Consider the following 23,582-nt stretch of genomic DNA (forward strand, 5'->3'; position numbering starts at 1 on the left):
ATCTTGCGCAATTTGGAAAAATACACATTTCTCTGCTGGGATGTTCTGCCTCCACATCTTCAGTTTGTCACATTCTCTTGTATAAAACAAAAAACATGGAGAAAACATGGAAAATAACCTCTGCAACCGTTACATCCAGTTCGTAGCCTCTTATCTCTGTTATCCTTCAGCCAACCTTTTTATCTGTAATCACTGTGCAGTCTTGGTAACACTTTCCTGTCATTTATTTGTGCGCTTTCTTGGAGTGAATCTCTCAAAGGGAAAGCTTTTAAAAATCCAATTTGATTTAACTAATCCTTCTTTTTGGTGTTAAGAAGGATACAGGATACAGTTAGCAGAAACAGAGGGAAACAGCCTATCTCCATATAAAATGTAAGGGTTAGCCCTCCTACTGGTAAAGCTCACTTATTAATATATTACAGTATATCTAGCTTCTCTACTTAATACAAAAAAAAGCATGAAAAGCAATACATTTATTTCATTGGGTGTTTTTAGCAGGGTAATAAAAAAAATGGCTTCAGCTGACCAATAATCTGTTTAACATTTTACATTTCAGATCAGGGGCAGGTAATTCGTTTTTCCAAGGGGGCACATAAGAAACTGGGACTGTTGTGGAGGGCTGCACAAATAAGCAGATATAAATTCTGCTCACTATTACTTCACTATTACTATTACTGTACCCCGTCACAACAGTCCCAGTTTCTCATATGACCCCCTTGGGAAAATTAAATGCCCAACCCCACTTTAGATAGCCAAAACAAAGAAGATGTAACATGTAATAAGTAAGCTTTACAGTTGCTGTAAGGTGGATTTTGACATTCTGCTTCTAAATAGGTTTTGCTGAGTTTCTGTTTTACTTTTTTGTCCATAACATACTTGGGGGCTCGTCCGGGATTTGGACCAAAATTTGAACCTGCATTTTCCTCAGCAAGAATTCGGAGCACTTCCACTATAAATTATTATATGAAACATTATATAAATTATTCTAAATCATTTTAAACTATCATTACTAGAAAAATTTCACAGTTGTTATTTATAAATTATAAGATAAGAAGTAAAATTCTTGCTTAAAAAAGCAAGTACTGACAAAAACACATAAAAAATTAAATATGACACCAAAAAAACGTGAGGTCCAACAAAATGACCACAGTAATAAGTTAACTGACACCATGAATTAATTTACATATTTGCCTTTTAAAGGTAGGTATGCTGTGGATAATGCATGCATCATCAGTAAATGATAAATAGACTGATAAGACTCAGAGGAAAGTGTATGAGGAAATAACCTTGGTTTAAACACTGTCTTTGGTTCTGTCACTGAAATGACATGAGGAAGTCCTCAAAGAGGGTCTGTATATAAAAGTCTGATAACACTTAAAGTTTGTTTCAGCTGCAAGTGAAAATCTTTGATTGTTCCTTCTATAACCACATTTCAACTGTCAACTTTTTCCCCTTTTCCTTTTAAAGGGCCTGAAAACATTCCCAGTATTAGAAATGCTATCCTGCAACAACAAACTATTGTCTGGATGGAGTGGAGTAAGAAAAGTTTTACCTCATACAATGGATTTCTGAGCTCTTCTCACTGGTGTGAAGTGGGCTGGAAACCCAGTTGGAAAATGTGATATTTTGTTCATTGTCTGCTTGTGTGACAGTAGAATCAAATTTGTTTTTTATAGGCTGTAAACAAATTCAGGGTTTGCTAGCTGTAGTGTTGGCCCAATCTGGAAAAGTGTCCAAGTTAAACATGACTTTTCCCCATGTGTTGATGCCTAAATTAATGCACAGGATCCCGATGATGTTGAGCATGAAACCAGCTTTCACCTGAAGGAACAAACAGAAATATTCAGATGATGACAGGGACATGGCTAAAACTTTTATTCAAAATTATATTATGTACGTTTAGATATTTGTCCATCGAATAACACAACTAACCAAGATCTTATTTGTATTTATTACAGAATGAACATTTCCCTCTTTTTGCACTTTGATACTTCATTATTTTTCCACTTAAACCAAAAACCTGATATTATTTCATATTCTTGCACATTATAAAATATTAGATTGTCGTTCAATTCAGTGAATGTAATGTTATCGTTTTTCAAGACATAAGACACAATGATGGGATGTAAGGTTTCTTTTCCCTACAATAAAATTAACTTGCTTTTTTACTACTATTACTTAAAGGATAATAAAGGTGAAAAACCACATGTCTCTCACCACAACCTAACACTGAAGCTAACAAGAAAACATAGCTGGTTTATCCCAATCTTTTAACAGATAAACTCATCTGGATAAGTTAAAATGGTAATGCAAATGGTAACGCAAAGTCTGGAAGCACAGAATGGATGAGCTAGAACACAGGGAAGTTGATTTAAACGTCATGATAAAGCTCATTAGTCAATGATTATAAAGGGCAAATTGATTATACTAGCAGCAGATAGTTCTGTTGTAACTTTGAGAAGTGACAAGAAGGACAATTGTATTGCTTTTCTTACTCCAACAAGATCAATGAAAGACAGTCTTATTAGCTCAAATAAACTAAAATTGCAAAGGCAGCATGTGTATATATATGTATGTCAATCTTACCATATCTAGGACTTTGAGGTGTCCAAAAGAAAAGGCAATGGCATTGGGTGGTGTGGCCACAGGTAGCATGAAGGCCAGAGAGGCAGCAATGGTGCAGGGCATCATCACGTAGAGTGGGTGGAGCTTAATATTTTGGGCCTAAAAGAGCACAAAACACAACACAGTTAGATTCATGGAGAACATATGTGCGCACACATCTGTCGACATATGAGATCCATTTACCATTGAGGCCAATATGGGCAGGAACAGTGTGGTGGTGGCTGTGTTACTGGAGCACTCGGTGAATGTGGCAATAAGTAGGGAAAGCACCAATGAGATAGCAAAGGGGGGAATATTCTGAAGAGGTGACAGGTTTTCTCCCAACCACTTGGATAGATTTGATACCTGTAAAGGTAGCAGGAAAAATACACAAACAAATGTTTAGTATTTGAGAAAAGCTACCACAATGGCTCAGAGGATGTCTGCTATGGGTCTACCAATTTGGCCTTGATTGAAATCTCTCCTCTACTAGATGGAATTGTCATTAATTTTGGTGCAAATGTTAAGCATATTAACAAAACCTCCAAAACTCAATCACCAGAAACAAACAAGAGACCAGTGTTTATTTTCTGATTCAAGTATTTAAATATCCAGTAATCACCAAGACTAGCATTTAACTGCCAAAATCCTCTTTAGATATTCTGTAAGGGAGAATGAAATATTAAAAGGTGAAGACATGGGGTCCAAGGGTGTTTACCTCACTGCCAGCAGCAAGAGCAAAACCTCCTCCCAGCAGCAGCACTACATTCCAGGGCATTCGTTCATGAACCACCTTCCAGGTCAGCAGAGCCGGTGGAGCCTTTATATTCTTACCTGTGGGATACAGATGAAGTTTAAACATTAAAGAGTAATTAGTTTGAAAGTGCAGGATCAAGCCTGCCAAGCAATCTTCACCCAGTGCTCCAGTGAGCCCAAATTGAGTTCACATGAATATTTGTAGAAGCAGTGTATTACACCGAGGTTAAAAATGAATATCTCACCTTCATCTGTGTACCCGTAATTGCCAAGCGGCAGCTGAGAGGGGACGACGAAGAAGAGCGATGACATTAGAATGGCAACCGTTCCGTCTGTCACAAACCTGAGAGACACGGGAGAACATGATCATATATGCTGCCTTTTAAAGATGATGAAGAGACAAATGTGTAACATCATATTTACTGTCAACTGTGGGGGAAAACAACGGAACTATATTTGAACTACATTTACGTTGCTTTTTCTTTTGAGTCTTTTCTCTTTTTTAAAAAAAACTAACAAAATGAAAAAAGAAAGCTTAATAAAAAATAAATAAAGAAAATAAGAACTTTAGCTACAATTTTGTTGCTCTTGTGAACATTTCCTGCAGAAATATTACTCCAGTTCACAAGTGCCAAAATTGCGGATACTCGGGGGGCCACTTTAGCTTCCTTTTCATGTTCAACTTTACAGCAGAAATAAATAATGAATGCTTAAAATGTTTGTCTGGTACAAAAAGAACTGTACTGGCATTCATTTTTCCTTTATAACGCACCTGTTTAAACTGAGGCTAACGTGTGAGCATCTCACCTGCATTTCTGTTGCTTTTGGATCATTTAATGTAAATCTAATAAAATACATCCCTGTTTATTCTGTGCTTCAGTTTTAGTGATTAACATTCCACCATCACAAATAATCTGTTAAGTTTGTGTGATGCAAGCATGTATTTTATGAATACAAACTGGGGGATGATATATAAGAACTGGTCAGAGCCCATCACCCAAACCCTTTGAGCAGGATTAAAGCAGCATCCAGGTATTTATCTGTCAGCTCGTGCTTGCTACCTTGGTTAGCCATGCTGAATTGGCTCAAAGTCCACTCACTTTATAGATCTTAATGCAGAGAGATCAGGTCAGTTTTTATATTTTACAGCAAAAGGGTTAGGGTTAGCTGCAGATTCACAAAAAAAAGTTGCACAATTGTGATGTTAAAACATAATTTGAAATTAAAACATTATATAATAAAATAAACATTAATGTACAACTGTTACAGTTACTATGAACATAAAGCAAGTATCATAAATATTTATCTGGCATTTCTACCAAACTTGTTTGAAAATTATTTTGTTATTTTATTAATTTTTTTTTTTTTTCATTTGTGTCTCAGTAGATTTCAGTGCATTCAGCACAAAAGGTGCCAGAAGACGTGTGACTTTGCTTGTAAAATATGCAATATGTGTTGACTCATCCTGCCTCTGAGGCATTAATGCAGGACTTTATAAACCACTGGGTGATACCACAGTGGCTGCATACATTTTTAATGCGCAGGAAAGCATGTGTTGAATTGATCATTTCATGGCTGGCTGTTTGGTCTTTTTGTTGGTAATATGTGGTGCTTCACTTCATTTATATCTAAAAGTCATGCTTAAAAAAGAACTCACGCAGCATCCTTATTGAACAGGACTGTGGCCCAGCCAGGCATGAAGCCCGGCTCTCTGGTAAACCACAGAAGCACGAGCAAGATAAAGAGGACGAGCACCGCCACCTCTGCAAACTTCATGCCGCCCAGCTTCTTGTACTCCTCCTTCATCACTGCGTATGCCGCTCTGTCGTTTTCACTTTTCTCACCACAGCCAAATGTCTTCTTCAGACTGAGAAGAGAAACAAAAAGATACAGCATATCTCTGCAGATGCTAAAAAAGTCAGTTTCACTTACAGTGTAGATAAATTTAATCTGTGCTCTTTGAGCAGCTTTTCTGAGGACACTTTAAAATACCCGAGTTTGTTTGTGACTGATTATACTTACTTGAAGCCCAGGAACATAAAATGAAGCCAGAACCAGGAGAGCACCAGCATGAGCACCATGCTGGGAAAACAAAAACCAAACCAGCTGGCAAAGTTGATCACATCGGGATTATCAGGGAAGAGCCTTCACAGAAAGAAAGACGAAGGGATGTGAGAAGAAGATACAAGTGGTTCAATCAGCAGTGACACACCTTGAAGATCATTTCTGTTTGTGTGTTGAGTTGGGTTTTTTTTGCCTTACTCGTCCATTTGGCCCTTGAGGATGAGATTAGGCGTGGTCCCCGTGAGCGTGGCCGTACCTCCAATGCTGGCAGAGTAACACACACTTAGACTCATCCCTTTGGTCAGAAGGCCATACTTTGCTTCTATGGCTCTTTCTCTGAACTCTTGCTGTGCGTCATGTTCATATTCATCTAAACACAATAAGACAGTGAGGTTATTGGAAGGGTTTTCTTCTAGAGGCCCCTGTGTGTATGTAGCATTTTTTACTTACACACAGGATCCTGTGCATCTCTTTCGTCTGTTGTCTCCGGCTTGGTTTGAGCTTCCAGCTCAAATGCGTGGTTGTCCGCAGCTTGGGCCTGGTGATCATGTTCACCTGTCTGGGTCTCTGTGTCTTTCAGCTGCTGGAGCACGGCGTGTGAGATGGGTAGCATCATGGCTGTGGTGGCTGTGTTGCTGATCCACATGGAGAGGAACGCCGAGACGATCATGAAGCCCATCATTAACCTGCGTGAGAGGGAATGGTGATGATGATAACGAGGAGGCATGAGTGAAAAATCCTCCACATCCTCACTAGTGCTCTGGGCATGGGCGTAACTTTGGCTGAACATTGGGGGGTCAAGAGCTCTGTCTACATAAATAAAACTGGGTAAATTCCCAGATGATTAAACATGCAACTATTTTGCTGGTAATAACTGAAATGAGTAAAGAAAATCAACAGTCTATTTATGCAAGATAATTCATAATTTTATTGGGGGGGTTATATTGGCTGGGTCGGATTTTTTTTTTTTTTTTGGGGGGGGGGGGGGTCATAACCCCCCTAACCCCCTGGGAATTACGCCCCTGCTCTGGTTTTTTAAATGTTGCTATACTGGGCAGCTCCATGAACTGCTGGAGCAGTATGAGATACCACCCTGTCAAAATTCAAGCACCATGCAAGTAAGGACATAGCGTATATAACATACTATGTGTAGCGATAGATGTTTCTGAACAAAAACAGAGAGCAATTATTTGTTGCCGTCTTTATTGACGTTGACTGTTTATTAACTTTATTAAATTTAGTCTTTTATTCCTTTTCCTTGAGAGGCCACAGTACTTGGCAAAAGATTAAATTAGATGGCATTAGTGTTTGTGCTTATTTGTCATCCTTATTAAACTCACAGGTAAAGTTTCTCATTATGGGAAACATCAAATGAACATTTTCTGCCATTTCTGTTTAGTTCAAACAAAACAACGGTGATGCAAAGTATCTATTCTAAAGACTTGTAGACTTGTATGTCAAGACTCTCTTACAGCGATGGACGAACACCGACCAGCAGCAAAACACGGAGAGCGATTCGTTTATGGAGGTTCCAGTGTTCGACCGCGATGGCCACCAGCAGACCTCCGATGAACAGCATGTTCGAGTCTTTCAGATACTCAATACTGACCTGAAACAGATCACACAGTCGCTAACATCAGCACAGGGATCAAAGGTAACCTGGACCTTCATGTATCATCAAATACACTTTATGAGCAATAAATGCAAAACACCGGGATCAGCAGAATTAGCATGCCAGTAGAAGTACGACCTAAAAGAAGTGACTGGGGGTCACATCACACTTTCAATAACTGTTGTCCTAAATAATTAACTTATATTTTCCACACTAAACTAACTGAAGAATTTCTTCCCTTCACACTCCTATTGGCTTTCTCATGCAACACAGTGTTGTATCAACACTTTCTCATTCAAGTTCCTTTTAAATGGTCTTTCTGCTCTCAGTGCAATTAGAAAAAAATATCCTAAATTATATTTAAAATCTATGATTTTCATTTTATATTCATAAGCAGCAGCAGTATTTTCTTACGTGTGTCAATAACTCACAGATTTTATATACAATCATTTAAAAAATAAAGTCAGTTTTATGTATAAGATACAATATAATAAGATAATAAAATAGATAATAAAAAGTTATGTGGTCCTGAGCTGGTTCTAAAATAATTTAAATAGAAACTCAGAAGAACAACAACACACAACATTTTACACTGTGTCATTATTAATTAATGAAATCTAAAAACAGAAGCAGTGAGTGAAGTGAAGTACACAATGCCATGAATCAATTTTAACACCAGTAACTTGACGTAATCCTTTTCTGTACAGCTTTATTGGTTTCTCACATAGTTCTGGGGGATTTTGGCCCAGCGCTGTTCAGAAATGGCCTTTCCAAACACTGATGGGCAGCAACATTTGCTTCTCTAAAATCATTGCTCCTTGGCATTATGTTAACAAACACCTCAATGCGCCAGACCAACGAACTGACAAATCTTCTACTTTTATAGAGGTGCTGATAATCCGTTAATCAAGTTAATTTTATTATCAGCACCTGGCTACCACTTACTCTATTATTTCCTGTTGAAGGCGTGAACGTTTTACATAATTTCTGTGTTGTGTTATCAAAATATACTTATGAAGTACAGAAGTGGAAAAAATGACCCTACATCTCCACCCTTCATGATGCCCATCATAGGAAAGAGGATGACTGGCAGTAAGGCAGTCACAGCCAGAGGCATGCACTCTGTGCACCAGTACAGAGCCATGAGGATGATCGCGTAGCCACATCTGGCTTCCTGTAAACACAGACACATAAGAATAACTTCACAATCACTAACATGCTCACATGCATCGGTGTACTTTGAGACGCGGATTTTTGATTTGATTACATTTTGTGCAGATGCACACAGAAGCAGAGGCTGACCCACAGTTTACAGAAAAGTGCATACAGTGAGTTTTCCTGTCCTTTCGCTTATCTTTTCTCTTTAAAAGGCACTAAGTCTTTACACATGCAGATAGCAGCAACCCTTGATCATAAAACAAACAGTTTGTCGTGTTCACGTCTCACAAGATAACTCTTTATGATCCTCAATAAAAGTTATCAAATCTCTTTAAGCTCCCCGACACAAAACTTTCCACTGCAGACAAGACACTGAGAAAGCTTAAGTTTCAAAAAGATTTCCTAAAACATTATAATATAATATTATTATCTACTTTACAGTTTACAGTTTACTTTACAGCTACACCTTTCTGTTGCAGCTTTTGTGCAATGAAATGCATCGTATATTATAGATATATTTTTTACAACAAGTCTGTGTATTTAAGCGTTAAATCTCATGTCTACATATTAAATAGAGAGCTCAGGATAATTACAGGTAGCACAGGCTCTACTTTGCTAATTATTAATTTATTAACAGTAATAATAGTGTAGTTTGAACCCACCATCTTTATGTGTCTTTAATGGCACTGTAAAGTGCAAAGGTTCAGCTGAGCACCACAAAGCCAGCTTTGTTTCTTATCCTTCATACATTAACAGTGCACTTCAGCACTTTCAGCAAAAAATGAAGATGATTTATGTTTAAGTCCTTTAGGTTTTCTTCGTTTCTACTATGCCTAAGTTGCTGTTATTGTTCATTGTTTTTTAGATTCCCCTTGTTTCTTCTACCCCTGTGTTTAAGTTTCCCTTGCCCGTTATGCGTTTCATGTCTGTGTGTCTTGTGTTGTCAAGTTCGTGTTGTCACGTCTGCGTTCCATACTGTTTCCTGTTTTACTGTGAAAGTCCCTGTCCGGTATGCAGAGTGTTTAGTTTTGCTTCCCCTTGTCTCATTAGCTCTGATTTGTCCCAGCTGTGTTCCCACCATTTCCCCATCCTCTCATTATCTTTTTGTGTACTTAAGTCCTCTGTCCTCCTTTGTTCATGGTCAGGTCGTTTGTTGTCTTTTGCACCATTTCTCCATGTTCCAGGTATCTTTGTATCCATGCCAAGTTTCATTTTTAGGGTTTTTCATGTTTATTTTTAGTTTCCCCAGTTTAGGTTATTGTTTATTCTCATTTTTGTTTGCCTTATGCATTACTTTGTATTTCTCCATCAGCCATATCAAATGGCTCGCCTTTTGTTAATTCAAGTTTTGTTCCACGTTCTTTTGTGTCTGCATTTGGGTCCAGTATTCACAATACATACAGTCTGCTTCTGCATACTGTGACAGTTTGATTTGTTATAGACATACAAATGCAGTCTATTAAAGAAAATCATCAAAACTATATAAGAATATCATCTATGCTTCTCTCCAGACGGCCTGCGTCCTCACATGGGGACATTACATTTTGGCTTTTTTACATCTTAAACTTCTGTTCAATAAAGTGTTTCATACTTTGCTATACAATGTGTTTATTGTGTTATCCCATAAAAGAAAACTGGTACCACATGAAGATGTTACAACATTGTAATAACTTCCTGTTAAACTATTTTAAGATTTATCAGGGCCTGAGGTCAGGGAGATTAAAAATGAACCCCAGATAAGAGCCTCGGTATCAGGAGGATAATTGACCAATGTTGTGGTGTGAGTATTTATTTATTTTTAGAAATAACCATCATTAGTCCACATGCTTTCAGCAGATTCAATAACTGCAACAAGGCTTTCTTTCAGATTTCTGTAGACCAGGGTGTTTTTTGTTGGCAGGAGAGAAGTGTTAATAAGTGTGAATGAAACACCTGACTTAAAAGCTTTTTAGCCCTTGAATTCAAACAACATTCAAACACCTTTTATGTTATCCACTACAGACAGACAGACAAACTGAGCCTGTTTAACTGTGATTGACTGCACTGCACGTAAATTCACTCAGGTGAGAGTGTATAGTTCTAAAGATGGGCATCAGCGTAAGTCAGTAATCAAACACTTAAATCATATATTTAAAAATAATTACAATATGCCTGTTCTTTAAGAATAAGTGTCAGATTAACTGAACGGGTTATAGCCAAACTTCTCAAATTGCACATGTACAAGGTGCACACTAAAAAGATTAGCCCGGTCAGTGAATATAAATCTTTAGCGGGGTTTTTTTTTAATTCAGGACCTCAAACAAATAAAATGCACAAACACACACTCACCGATGAAGGATAGACGAGAGGCAGAGGAAGGAATACAAGCGGCGTGACGATTATGATGATGTAGTTCCTGTGGTACCACAGAAAGCGCAGAACTGTCTTCCAGTTATTCATGATTTTCTCAAAAAATGAACTAACAACTGAAAAAAACTCTTTCTTTCTAAGTGTTGCAGGTAGGTCAACGCTAACACAAACACTAGTCAGTATGAAGAAGAGGCACAGGGCAGCTGTGGAGCTGAAAACTGAGCTCAGGTGGGTTAACAGTAGAGGTCTGCTCCACAGAAAGCCACTGCGGTAAAGAGAATAAAATCAGTGCAATTTTGTGTCTATATCTCTGGTAGGATATCAAACATTAACTCAAAGAGATCAACATCCTTGACAAAGAAGCAGCTGACACTGTTGGGAAACAGCAAAAAGTAGCTGTAAAAGCAGAATAAGGGGGAGGGACTGGAGACAGATAGCCAAACAATAGAGAGAGTTTTATCATGTGAAGGAGTGCAGTTCCAGTAACTTAACCAAAGGTCAATGACTGTGTAAATTCCACCTGAGATGAATTTCTGAATGATTCAAATTTTTAATAATTGATTCATTAAACAAAGAAGGGAGTTGATGTCAGTTTGTATCTCAAACAGCACAGCGAGAGATGAGGTGTTTTAACCTAAACTGCATCGATTTTGAGAAGAAACAAAAAGCTAAACCACTTGTTGACTTCATTATCAAACAAACTTTTTTATTTTATTTTGTAGCCTCACTACAGCCATAATTAGGTTATATGAACATTATTTTATCTCCTGTCTGACTGTTGTTACTGGGTCAGATGTTATTTCTCATTGCTGCATATCTCATTATAGGCCTGCACTATGACACAACTATGACACTAGATAAGTATTCTAAAGTATGATTTCATACAGTCAGCAGGTTGGATGTGTTAGAATAGGACAGGAGGAAGCCATACGCCTGCATCTGCCCTGTAACAAAGAACAACTTGAAAAAAAAACCTTAAAATCTTAAAACAATGAAATGATTCAGTGGAATAAAAGCTTGTGACTGTTGCTGCTGACTTTGCAAAAGTTCTGGCAAATAGGATTTTCTCGTTCAATTGCAATATTGCGATGAGATTAACAACAAAAATTTTTAGTTTGGCACAAATTTCTACACCTCCTGATACAAACCTCCCATTGCAATGCTTGGGATCAGCAGCGGTCTAACTTTATCTAACTTTAAGAACTTCTGCAGCTGTGTAAAAACCTCACAACTAGGACACAAGAAAGTCTGAAGCTTACAGTAACAAGAACTCCCAAATCAAAATCCTGGGAGCTACTCACCATGGTGAATTTTTTTTTAAAAGAGAGAGAAACGTAGCTTTAAAGAAAACAAGCAAAACAAACACGCAGCAGTTTTATAGCTGGGAGAGTTTTTGCACAGCTGTTTCTTCCACTTTTTACACCTTTTTTTTTAATATAATTTTTTTTTAAAGAGACAAAACTCTGGGAAGTGTGTTGTTTAAGAATAGCATTTAAATTGTAAACCATGTTATCTTAAAATGGTAAACACAACTTTGCCTTTAAACACAAACACTTCCATCTGGGACATTTAACAAACAGTGGCTGGTGATTTTCAAGGAATCCCAGTGAATCTTTGTAATGACTTTATCACAAAACTTTTTGTCTTAAATGAAGAAAAATATAAAATTAGTCTAAATCGTATCATGTGTATATCATGTGTATATCAGTACACATATTTAAGGTCTTACACAGCACACTGGCATCACTGCAAACTCCATGTTGTTTTATAAATTACTTATTACTGCAGTTCATATAAGAAGTTCATAAGAGATTGAGTCATAAAGCGTCTATTAAAGACGAACACTTCTGTTGATCATAGATAATCATGCTAGTCTAATCTGACTAAATGTTACTGAGGATGAAACGTTCTGGTATTAAACATGATGAAAACAAAAAAGGGCAAATGTAGTAATTAAAACAAGAAAAAGCAACCAAAGCAACTGGGATTGTGGAAAACTCTGGGTGACCTTTCTATGTTCACGTACAGCTTAGGAGTTTTAATAATAATGCATCCACACAGATTAGTGTTTTTTATTTATTGGGTTTACTGAATGATTTATGAAGGAAGTTGTGTGGTTAGAAAGCACATGTACAGAAAATCTTTGTTTGTGTTTTCAACAGCCTGTATGCAAGAATTTCAGGCTACTTGAAATTAAAATAGCAATGAAAGGTTCTGCATCCAACTAAGTTTAATCTAACAAAATAACAATCCAAATGTTAGAATTTTAGATTTCCATAAGCATCCACACCCTCTGACACCTTTATCAGGTTTGCCGCCTTCAGAACTGCCTTAATTAATTATGACATGGATTCATGTTGGAAATATTCCTCAGAGATTTTGGTTCAGGCTGGCATGACAACATCATGCAGTTTCTGCTGATTTGTTTGCTGCACATCCATGAAAGTAATATCTTGCTCCACCACATGCCAAAGGAGCTCTATTGGATTGAGATCTGGTAACTATGGAGCCATCTGAGTACAGAGAACTCATTGGCAGGTAATAATAACAATAATGACAAGAAGAGAAGGGGGAAAAAGGGCGGATGGGGTGGGGGGCTTGGGTGGGACCCGGAAAGGTATGACCTCAGGCCCTGGGGTTGGCTCAGCGTGATCTTCATTATGAATACCATGGTGTTTCAGTAAGGGAGGGGTAATTAATGCCCATCCACATCTTCATGCAACACATATACAGATTTTTCTTCACGTTTTCTGTTTTGCTTTATCAATGCACGTTTTTTTCTGTTGTATGCTCTACAATAAATTTTTAAAAACAGATGGATCCATACTTTCATGTTGTTTACACCCAATTCTGACCCTACAATCTGCATCAGACCAAGAAAATCTTTCTAATCTTCAGAGCCCGACGGGAGTGTAGCCTCAGTTTCCTGTGGCAGGAGTGGCACCCAGTGAGGTCTGGTGCTGCTGTAGCCCAGCGACTTCCCAGTTTTACATATTGTGCATTCAGAGATGCTCTTCTGCACACTTTTACTGTAACAAGTGGTGATGTGATTTACTGTTGCCTTCCTATCAGCTCCAAGCAGTCTCCTCTGACTTCAACAAGGCATTTTCACCCAAAGAACTACTGCTTGCTGAATAGTTTCTCTTTTTCAGACCATTCTCTGTGAACCTGAGAGGTGATTGTGTGAGAAAATCCCAGGATATCATCAGGTTCTGAAATACTCGTGCCAGCCCATTTGGCACCAACAACCATGAGATGTTGAAAGTTTCTCAAATCATCTTTTCCCCCCCCTGTTCCTCTGCTCAGTTTGAACTTCTGCAGGTCATCATGACCCCATCTACACCCATCTACATGCCTAAATGCACCGAGTTGGTCCCATGTGATTAGCTAATAGATATTTAAGTTAATGAGTGAGTCGCTTTGCCGCTGTTTTTTTGGTTTTTTTTACTGCCTGAAATTAAAGAATAAAACTGAGCTGAACATTGCGTCTGTACTGTTTTTATGACTGGTCTGTAATGAAAAGCTCAAAGGTTTTAAAGACCCAGCCTCTTTTTTCCAATAATCAACAGAGGAGCTGACTTTTCCATGGACTGGATTAATATTTGACACCAAAAGAGACCAACTGATAAAAACTCTGTATGGCTTTAGATGTTCTGTCACTCTTACAAAATCCTTATTTGTTGGTCAAGTAGTTCATGTGTTACACTTTGTGATAAATCATTACTCATTAAAGGTGCAATTTGAGAGAAAACCCACTATAAAGACCTCATAAACAATCAGCACCCAGGTTTATGGATGAAATGTCTCCAGTTGTAATAAAGATGTTCTGTCAGTACAATTTAGTCATACTGATAAGATAACAACATTCATCCTGAAAACAGTGCAAATGTTGAATATAATTTACATAACAAACTCATATTTACTATTAGAGCTATAAAAGTCACACTTTTATTCTATCAAGATGATCTTGGACACACCATTGCACTGCATTTTGATGTTGTAATGCCCTCATTATTCACAGTACAATAATAATCCAGTCATATAATTTGTAAATTTGTTTTTCTGAACAGACCAGAGAACATTTCTACACCTGCTCTTATTCCACTCATGGTTTAAAAAAGTTCTAAAAGAAGAATCTTGACTTTTATCCCGTTATTATATGAAGGCAGCATCCACTTACATTTAAGGAGGGGTATATAAATATGATCCAGTGGAATGACACTTAAGTTTGCACTAATTATAAACCTTATTAGCAATTTCCCTTATGTTGTCACCCCTGTGCTATCATTTTATGTTTTATTTTTCATTAGTGTAGAACTCACAATTCAATATTGTTGTGACTCAGTGCTTTTTAAGGGGACTTTGCATCCTGTATATACACCTTTCCCATCTTTTGTTATATTAGCAACAATAGGAACATACAGAGGTACCTTCCACTTTAAGCCTCCTTGAAACAAATCTGTGCATTTACTTGTTTAGTTATTTTTGAAACATTATCTTTTATGTCAACGTCACAACAAAAGTTATTACCTTGAGTTTAATTGTTTTATTTGTCCTGCTGCTAATTTCAGGGGTTCTGCCAGATGTGTGCATTTCAGTTGATTATGCTTCCATCAGCCAGAAAATTCAGGATGATGCTTCTGAATCTTTAACATACTGTATGCTGTCCTTACTTCTGTCTCTACTGGCACTTGACAAGTTTGAATAAATAATAAATGATAAATGATAAATGGTCATCCAGGCAGACAAAAGCATTTTTTATAGTGACAGCATGCAGGGTTTAGCAGTAAGTGAAATTTGTCAAATAGGAAGTTCTGTGTCTCCACGGGGGTCAGTTTTACGTCAAATCTTCGTCTTCATATAATTATCCTCTTTATAGTCTCTGTTATGTTTTCAATTTTATGCTGATCACACACAGATATATCGGCCTCTTAGATCATCTGACCCTCCGCGGTACACTGAGCTCTCTGAATGGCTGCCTTTGCAAAGTGTTTTTCATGCTTTTATTTCCTCACACTGAGATTACTGCAACAGGCTGTTTATTTGCCTAAACCAAATAAATCTATTGAATGACTGCAGACTGCCAGGATTTTAACTAGACCAAAGAGTTGGCATTGTATCACTCCTGTTTAGGCATGTTTACTTGTACTCCCAGAATGTTTTTAATTGATTTTAAGAGTTTATCTCTTACTAGCATGTGCAGCACTATGTACCTTTAAATCCTCAGACAGAGGTCTTTTATTTGTTCTAGGGGTCCAGCTAAAACCTAAAGAGGACAGAGCATTTGCAATAAGGGCCCTGAGGAAATCAGATCTGTTGCAGTCAGTCACTTCCTTTAAGTTGTGTCTTAAAGCGTCCTTTTTTTTAAAAGGCTTTCAATGATTTTAAGTTTTAAATTCACTTACAGTTACTTTTTTAGTCCCTACATTTGTTACTTTTGTATTTTTTAAGTCTGTGCTGTGTGTCTTATTTTACCTTCATTCTTGTTTCCTAAACCTAGATTTTTTTTGTCATGATAAACTCCAGGAGGCTGTTTTCTGTCAGAACGGCTGCAGGCTTTTCAATCAGGCTCATGCAGTTGCACTACATCAGAGGAAGTAGAAAAGTCAGCAGGCAGTCCAACACTTTGCTGCTAGATCCCGAAATAGATCTTTGTGGATTAGATTCGGCACACTTTCTGTGGTTTTTCAGATTTGCTTAGTGATCTTGTTAACTGGACTCAAGAGCAACATAAGAACTGCCAAGTGATAAAAGCTTCACTGATAATCAAAGTCCACACATGGACTGTTTTTGTTGCACTGCATGAAGGATGAGTACATTCCTAAATGCCATGGATTCCTTTTTTGTTTGGGCAGTTTAAATGTTGACTTAAATTACCAACTTTCTTCAGCTGGGACCTTTTAAACCTTAAAGAAAAAACTATTTTTTAAAACTCCTTTCAAATCTTTTAATGTTTAACAAATACCGGGAAACTTCGAGGTTAGCGATATGGAAGCATTAATATTGCTCTAATCTTTCTGCAAGCTGACTGCATTGTTCCGTGATGTTGAATTTAGTCATCAACTCCCATCTTATGGTCATAATCCAAACCGGAAAACAAAGGAAATGGACAGCTTTCACCTGCATTTTTTCTTCTTGTCAGGGCTTAATTGGGGAAAAAAAGTCATTGTGTGTGTTTAAGGATCAATAGAGAAAAAAGACACACCTAATGTTACAATGTTTGAGCTTAGATATTATCCTAAATTTGCCCGGAAATTAAAAATACAGTGCACACACTTACTTTATGACAGAAGAGACACCTTCAGTTTTTAGTTGAGTTTGTAATTCTGTGTTTTAACCATTTTCATATTGAGAAGCATCCAGCTAAACCTATAGTTAATAACATTTTTATAAAGTAAATTAAAGTTATTATAAAATTATACTGGGTGATACTAAATAACATCAAATTAATGCCATAAAGTGTTCATGTTTTTGGTCTGTAGCATGTTTCTAGGACAGATGGGACAGAGATCAGCTTAATGATTATCAGAGTATTGACCAGTCAGGACAGCAGAAGCCTGGGGGGTCAACAGCCTCTGAAAAATATCTATTGATCAGCTGCACACAGTACTAAACCCCAAAGTGGGGCACCCAGCTCAAACCCAGCTAGTGGTTTAGGTTAGTAAGCAGGATTTTAGAATAGTACATCTTCAGAGTTTTAGTTTGGGTTTTTTTTGCTGTGAGCCGACATGAAGCCAGCAGTAGTTCTGCTGGGCCTCGTCCTCTTGTTGGACACCGCCTTTGCTGCAGAAGGTAAAACTTTAACATTTTTGATGTGCAGTTTGTATTACTGTTGATAGCAGTTGTAATTATTAGACATGGTAGATCATATTTTTAAGCTATTGATGTATGAAACAAAATGCACTATATTGTCAAAAACATTTGCTCGTCGCCTTCACACGTATATGAACTTGAGAGACATCCCATTCCTAATCCATGTGGTTTATTATGATGTCGCTCCACCCTCTGCAGCTATAATATCTCCAACTCTTCTGGAAGGCTTTCCACAATGTTAGCAGTGTTTATGGGGATTTTTGAGCATTATTCCACAAGCACATTTGTCAGGTCAGACACTGATTTTGGATGACACGGCCTGGGTTGAGGTCAGGACTCTGTGCAGGCCAGTCGAGTTCTTCCACACCAAACTCGCACATCCATATCTTTATGGATCTTGCTTTGTGCACTGGCGCACAGTCATGTTGGAACAGAAAGGGGCCATCCCAAAACATGAAAATGTCCAAAATGTCTTAGTGAGCTGACGCCTTAAGAGTTACTTTGACTGGAACTAGGGAGCTGAGCCCAACGCCTGAAAATCAACCGTCACACCATAATCCCCTCTCCACCAAACTTTACACTTGACACAATGCAGACACATACTGTTCTCCTAGCAACCACCAAACCTAGACTCGTCCATCAGGTTACCAGAATGAGAAGGATGATTCATCACTTCGGAGAACACGTCTCCACTGCTCTAGATCGAGTGGGGGCGTGGTTTAAACTACGTTTGGTGATGTAAGGCTTGGATACAGCTGCCATGCAAGATGGGACATACTTTTGGCAGTATAGTGTATATTAGTAGTTTATGCTGGTGTTTTCTTTCTTAATTCTTAATTTCTAATTAAATCTTTTTATTCTTGGACTCTACTGAAGATGCTTTGAATGACTCAGTTTCAAAATATCTTTCTTTATCTCAGACCTTCAGTTTATCCTCTCTCTGAAACATGCTCCTCTCCCTTTATTTTATTCATCTTTCTTCTGATTGGCTGCCCTATGCATACAGAAGGTTTGAACAGGAGGTGAATCGAGCTTTTGTACTATAAGCCAGAGCTGTGTGACATCACACAGAGCCAAGAGTAGAAAAATGGTAGAAAAAGAGCAGCCCAAGCTTGCAGGGACTATTATAGCATCCACTATTCCACACCATAATAAACAGTAGAATCCCTGTCATAGGCTGATAGGTGGGCAGAGGTTTTTAGTGCTGTTTTTCTCTTATTCCTGTCCCAAGTCTTCGAATTCAGTTCACTTTGGTAAATAACTAAATATTTCAAACACTGAAAATGCAAAATATTTTATTTAGTGATGAACTAGGAAGAATCTAATCCGAACTTTATTCGTGTTATATCGTATTTTTCTGATAGTGCATCTGGATTGTTTTACAGCTGGTGTGTTTAAACGAGTAAAGGGTCTGATTGCTTCTGGTTTCACTGATTATTGAATGGTAAACTCAGACCAAGTCTACACGCTGCATGATATCTCATACTAAAACTACTTTCCCACAGAGTCCTGTGCGGGTCGCTGCGGCTCCTTCAGCCCACAGAGCAAATGTCAGTGTGACTCCATGTGTGTGTATTATGGAAGCTGCTGTGGGGACTTTTACACCATCTGCCCCAGAAAAGGTCAGTGCTGTGCTGTATGACAGTTTCACTAAACAATAGGTTTGAATTTTCTTCTCCTTTGAAATGTCGCCATCTGACAAAACCTCATGTTCTACCTTCAGTTTCTCGAGGCGATGTCTTTGAGCAACCACTGGAAGAGACGAGCTCGAGCCCGAGCACGGCAACTTTTATGCCAACCTCAGACACGATTATACCGACTGCCACACCAAGCGTCACACAGGGGCCCACACTACTACCGGTGGAACCTGATGCCGTACCCTGCAGTGGGCGGGCGTTTGATGCTTTTCTGCAGCTGAAAAATGGATCAATCTACGCTTTTAGAGGTAATCCTGAACACATAACAGGATTTCTATTCTATAAAACCTCAATTTTCAGTTTACTTCTACTTTTACTTCTACGTTTGTTACTTTGTTGCCATTGTGTAATGTCTCTCTTTTAAATTTCACAGCTCTTTTTAATCTCCTTAATTATTCAGCAATGCTGTTTTTTTTCCAATACAGAGAGGATAATAGTTATAATCAGAAGATAGAAGCAGAATTGATACAGTGCGTAAAAGTGTATAATATGTTAAGAACTAATGTTAATAATGTCTCATACCTTAAAAGATCCAAACATTAAAGAAAAGGAGGGAAAGCCTTTTCAATTTCATCCAAAATTAAAATAAAAATCATAATAATTGTTTGAGGAAGTTAAATGCTGAAGGAGCTTTTGCTCAATGAAAACAGAATGTGTTTCTTTAAAAAGTCATTGATAAATAAATACATATTTACAGGCATTTTGAACACAGACCCAAAATCAGACTTGAGTACACGTTCATGGAAACTTTGTGGATTATCCTGGTGCAAGATTTGAAACTCTTTGAATCCTGTTGTAAACACTGATCCAGAGGATGCTCTTCCTCTTAGGTGTATATTTCTTTGAGCTGGATGATAAGTCCATCCTTCCTGGTTATCCCAAACTCATCGAGGACGTTTGGGGAATCAGTGGACCCATCAGCGCTGCATTCACACGCATCAACTGCCAGGGGAAATCCTACATCTTTAAGGTATAAGCTGCCATATTTCTTTGTGATGAGGTACACAAAAGGCTCCACCTCACACAAATGTGTGGGTTTTTTTGGTGGTGCGCATGTGTTTTCAGGTTTAATTGAGCTACACTTATTGTTTATTCTTTTAAGCCTCTGAAAATTCAAAATGAGCGCCTACTGTTGTAAAAGCCATTGTTTAAACCGTTTCTCGGTAACTGTGAAATACTCAAACAGTGACTCTGCTGCGTGCAATAATTCAGATCAAATACACTAACAAACATGGCAGAAATAATGCTCTTCAGCCCCACACTGGCATGCATGTTGCTAGAAAATGGTGTTACTTCATTACTCGTAATATTGATGTGTTTCCTTATTGATTCAGTTATTTGTACAGTGCATATGAAGAAGAATTGTGCATTTTTTTCTTGCTATACCCTGCCAGTGGTCTTCAGCTGGATAAAATGGAGTAACCTTACAAAAAAAACAAAAGAAACATGGAGAGAAAGTGGTGTTTTTCTCAACTAACTAACAAAAGTTGTTAATTATGCAAAGTATTTGCAGTGTTTTATATTAGGGATGAGCTCTGGGCCTCTTCTTGTTTGCAGGGGGGATGCACAGGCTGACACATGAGGTCAGGCAGGCGTGTCTATGGACTCTATGCAGATGACATTGTGATCTATAGTGAGAGTAGGGAGCAGGTGGCGGTATGAAGATGAATTAAAGTCAGTAGAAGCAAGACGAAATATGTGTGTGAATGAGAGGAGATCTAAGTGCCTGAGGTCAACAATCAAAAGTAAGAGACGGTGCACAATAGAGGTGAAGAAGAGACAGGCTGGCAGGGTGGAGTGGGTGGAGATGAGTGTCAGGGGTGATTTGTGACTGAAGTGTAGCAGCAAGAGAGAAAGGGAATGTTTAGAAGATGGACCTGTGATATATGGTTTGGAAGCAATGGTGAAATGAGTATATCAGAGGCAGTTGGAGAGGCAAGGCTGAGTTGGTTTGGACATGTGGAGAGGGGGTATAGGGGAAGATGGAGCTTTAAAGGCAGCAGATTATTGGATGTAGTGATAGAGGACATGCAGACAATTGGTGGGACAGTGGATTGACCGAGATGTTTGCAGCGACCTCTAAACAGGAGCAGCTGAAAGAAGATGATGATTAGCAATGTTTGTCTGTCTAACACTCCTTCACAGCGGTATCCTCAAACTTCAATACTCTGGGCTCCATTTTCTCTCAGGGGAACCAGTACTGGAGATTTGATGGTGACGTCCTGGATGAGGACTATCCACGGCTTATTTCAAACGGCTTTGACGGCATACCAGATGAGCTCGATGCTGCGTTTGCCATACCCGCACCAAGTCACCGTGGCAAGGAGAAGGCCTACTTCTTCAAAGGTATTTGTACTGATGAACGATAATGTTTCTTATCTTTCTAAGTGTTGCTCATGATCTGATAAAACTAAGCAAGATGACTTTACATGTGAATAGATAATGATTTTACAAGAATAGGGAAGTAACACCCTATTACAAAAAAACCAAGTAAATTGTTTTCATACTTTTTTTTTGTTTCATTTTGTTAATAATTAGTTAAGGAGCTGAATACGTACTGACTTATATCGTAAATATTTTGCCTTTTTAGGAAATGTTTAACCCACAACATTTATCTGAAAGTCAAGTTATTTTGTCTGTACTTGATAAAGTTAACGTTATCCTTACCCTTAAAGCGATGACTTCAAACAGAGCACTCTTATATTCGTCTATTATTTTAATGCAGAGTCTTCACTTGTAACATTTGGTGCTTTTCCTTCAACATTTCACCTCTAAAGCAAAATTTCCTTGCATCATCATTTCACGGTAAGTTGTAAAGATTAGCAAGTTATAAAGAGCAGTCTGTGGACACCCAGGCTTTCTGGCATGGAGCACCGAGGTTAAAGTTTTCAGAAAAAGCAGTCAGAGGCAAAGCAAAGAGTTAGAGTTACAAAATCTGATTGAAGCAAATGCAGATGGCAAGGTTTTATCATTAAAAATGTATCGGCAACTCCACAGCCAGTTTCACTGTTTCTCTCTCATCAAGTAAAATCCTGTTTTTTCTCTTTTCTTCAGGGGACCGGTATTACCAATATGAGTTCAAGCACCAGCCTTCCCACGAGGAGTGCATCCAGATGAGCAGGTCCTCCCCTTCTGTGCTGTTCACACAATACACAGACCTCTTCTGCGATAACACATGGGAAGATCTCTTCACTGAGCTCTTTGGGGAATCCTGTAAGAACCTCAGGTTTCTTTATGCGTGTATGTTTCTGATAATGTTTTTTTCTTATTCTCCATCTGCATGGCTTTTGTATTTTAGCAGTTACCAGTTCCCAAACAGGTCCTCGGTTGATCAGCAGGGACTGGTGGGGTATTAGGCCCGTTATAGACGCTGCCATAGTGGGACGAGTCTACACCACTCCCAAGCCGACTTCACCTCCGATCGCGAAGAAGTGGAAGAGTCGTAGGAAGAGGCCCAGTAAGAGGCGTGGACAGCGAAGAAGGCAGAGTCGCCACGCTGACTTTTGGTTCTACGATTTGTTCGACATCGGTGATTACAGTGACAGCTCTGAAGAGATCATCATGCAGGAATACCAAAGCACCCCCGTTCAAAATGTGTACTTCTTCAAGAAGGGTAAATCAGATTGAAAAAAAATTAGGCAAAATCCTTCCAAAAACAGCTCTTTTTTTCTTCCTTAACACCTTTTGGTTTGTGTGCTTCCTTTCTGTTTATAATGACAGATAAGTACTACAGAGTGGATCTGCAGACAAAACGTGTGGATGGTGCTTACCCTCGCTATCCTCGATCTATCGCAAAGTACTGGCTGGGCTGCGAGAATGAAGCTGCTGCACCTGATGCATCAAGGGCAGAAAAGAAATAAACACTTGTCTTGACTATTACAGTATGGGGCTAATGATTACAACACCTTTGACCCTTGCATGTAGTTCAGGATAGACACCTCTCCAATGGCCCCTTAGGTGGATACACTGAAATTATTCAAAATTAATAAACTTTACATTTCAATGCTCGAGTGTTTTGATATTTTTGACCACATGTCAGAATTATCACACACACACACACCTAATGTGATCTGTAGCCATGCATCATGTCTACATGCCAACCTCAACACCGAGCCTTTATCAGCGTTATCAGTGGGAGAAATGTTTCACCACTCATCCATCTTAGCTTACAGCAGATTTGCTCAATCTTTTAAAGACTACAGTTTCATAATGACCTAAAATAACACCAGAGCTAAAATAGATTTAAAAATAACTTCAAGTTTCAATAAAGTTATGCAAATAGTCACTCATTCACAGAGTTAGGGGATGGCTGCTATCACAGCATTAGAAGATGGTGAAAGATGTACTCCTTGGTTCAGCTGTGGCTCCTTTTTCACATAAATTAGGGCAGATGTAACGTTTATAAGCTTAGGGAAACCTGCAGAGACTGAAGAGGTCACTTTCCTCCCCCTGAAAATGCTGCATCTAGAGGAACTGAATCAACTTTTTGGGGTTTCCTGACCTGGTTTTTTTACAAAATGCAACATACA

At 38.3% G+C, this 23,582-nt stretch overlaps 2 protein-coding genes across 4 annotated transcripts; one reads left to right on the forward strand and one right to left on the reverse strand.

Annotated features, from left to right (window-relative positions):
• Positions 1-77: 77 nt before the first annotated feature.
• Positions 78-10,918, reverse strand: slc13a2 (solute carrier family 13 member 2). 2 transcript variants are annotated; one of them, XM_013272450.3, is made up of 13 exons: positions 10,776-10,918; positions 10,523-10,708; positions 8,082-8,210; positions 6,897-7,033; positions 5,875-6,110; positions 5,623-5,794; positions 5,383-5,505; positions 5,018-5,227; positions 3,606-3,703; positions 3,323-3,438; positions 2,809-2,970; positions 2,587-2,724; positions 1,683-1,821 (listed from the first exon to the last, which is right to left on the reverse strand). In XM_013272450.3, the coding sequence occupies exons 2-13, from the start codon at positions 10,631-10,633 to the stop codon at positions 1,690-1,692; spliced, it is 1,764 nt and encodes a 587-aa protein (XP_013127904.1). In that variant the 5' UTR covers positions 10,634-10,708; positions 10,776-10,918; the 3' UTR covers positions 1,683-1,689. The 2 variants fall into 2 exon arrangements, with proteins under 2 accessions (XP_005452712.1, XP_013127904.1); XM_005452655.4 differs by having other exon boundaries at positions 78-1,821; positions 10,523-10,910.
• Positions 10,919-17,147: 6,229 nt separating this feature from the next.
• vtnb (vitronectin b) lies at positions 17,148-22,988 on the forward strand. Of its 2 annotated transcripts, none has more exons than XM_003447029.5 (8): positions 17,148-17,335; positions 18,862-18,978; positions 19,080-19,301; positions 19,884-20,023; positions 21,243-21,399; positions 22,108-22,266; positions 22,355-22,666; positions 22,774-22,988. In XM_003447029.5, exons 1-8 carry the CDS (start codon positions 17,272-17,274, stop codon positions 22,911-22,913), a joined length of 1,311 nt encoding a protein of 436 aa, XP_003447077.1. In that variant the 5' UTR covers positions 17,148-17,271; the 3' UTR covers positions 22,914-22,988. The 2 variants fall into 2 exon arrangements, with proteins under 2 accessions (XP_003447077.1, XP_005452711.1); XM_005452654.4 differs by having other exon boundaries at positions 17,149-17,335; positions 22,352-22,666; positions 22,774-22,986.
• The last annotated feature ends 594 nt before the right edge of the window (positions 22,989-23,582 follow it).

Source organism: Oreochromis niloticus, linkage group LG10 (assembly GCF_001858045.2).
Source record: "Oreochromis niloticus isolate F11D_XX linkage group LG10, O_niloticus_UMD_NMBU, whole genome shotgun sequence".
In the NCBI taxonomy this organism is placed as follows: domain Eukaryota; kingdom Metazoa; phylum Chordata; class Actinopteri; order Cichliformes; family Cichlidae; genus Oreochromis; species Oreochromis niloticus.

Excerpts from the sequence above, each read along its gene's own strand:
- vtnb (XM_005452654.4), top strand. The coding sequence starts at position 17,272 with ATGAAGCCAGCAGTAGTTCTGCTGGGCCTCGTCCTCTTGTTGGACACC. Across the intron at positions 19,302-19,883 it reads ATCAATCTACGCTTTTAGAG|GTGTATATTTCTTTGAGCTG; the intron begins GTAATCCTGAAC and ends TCTTCCTCTTAG. Across the intron at positions 20,024-21,242 it reads GGAAATCCTACATCTTTAAG|GGGAACCAGTACTGGAGATT; the intron begins GTATAAGCTGCC and ends ATTTTCTCTCAG.
- slc13a2 (XM_005452655.4), bottom strand. The coding sequence starts at position 10,633 with ATGAATAACTGGAAGACAGTTCTGCGCTTTCTGTGGTACCACAGGAAC. Across the intron at positions 7,034-8,081 it reads GCATCATGAAGGGTGGAGAT|GTCAGTATTGAGTATCTGAA; the intron begins GTAGGGTCATTT and ends GATCTGTTTCAG. Across the intron at positions 1,822-2,586 it reads ACCTCAAAGTCCTAGATATG|GTGAAAGCTGGTTTCATGCT; the intron begins GTAAGATTGACA and ends TTGTTCCTTCAG.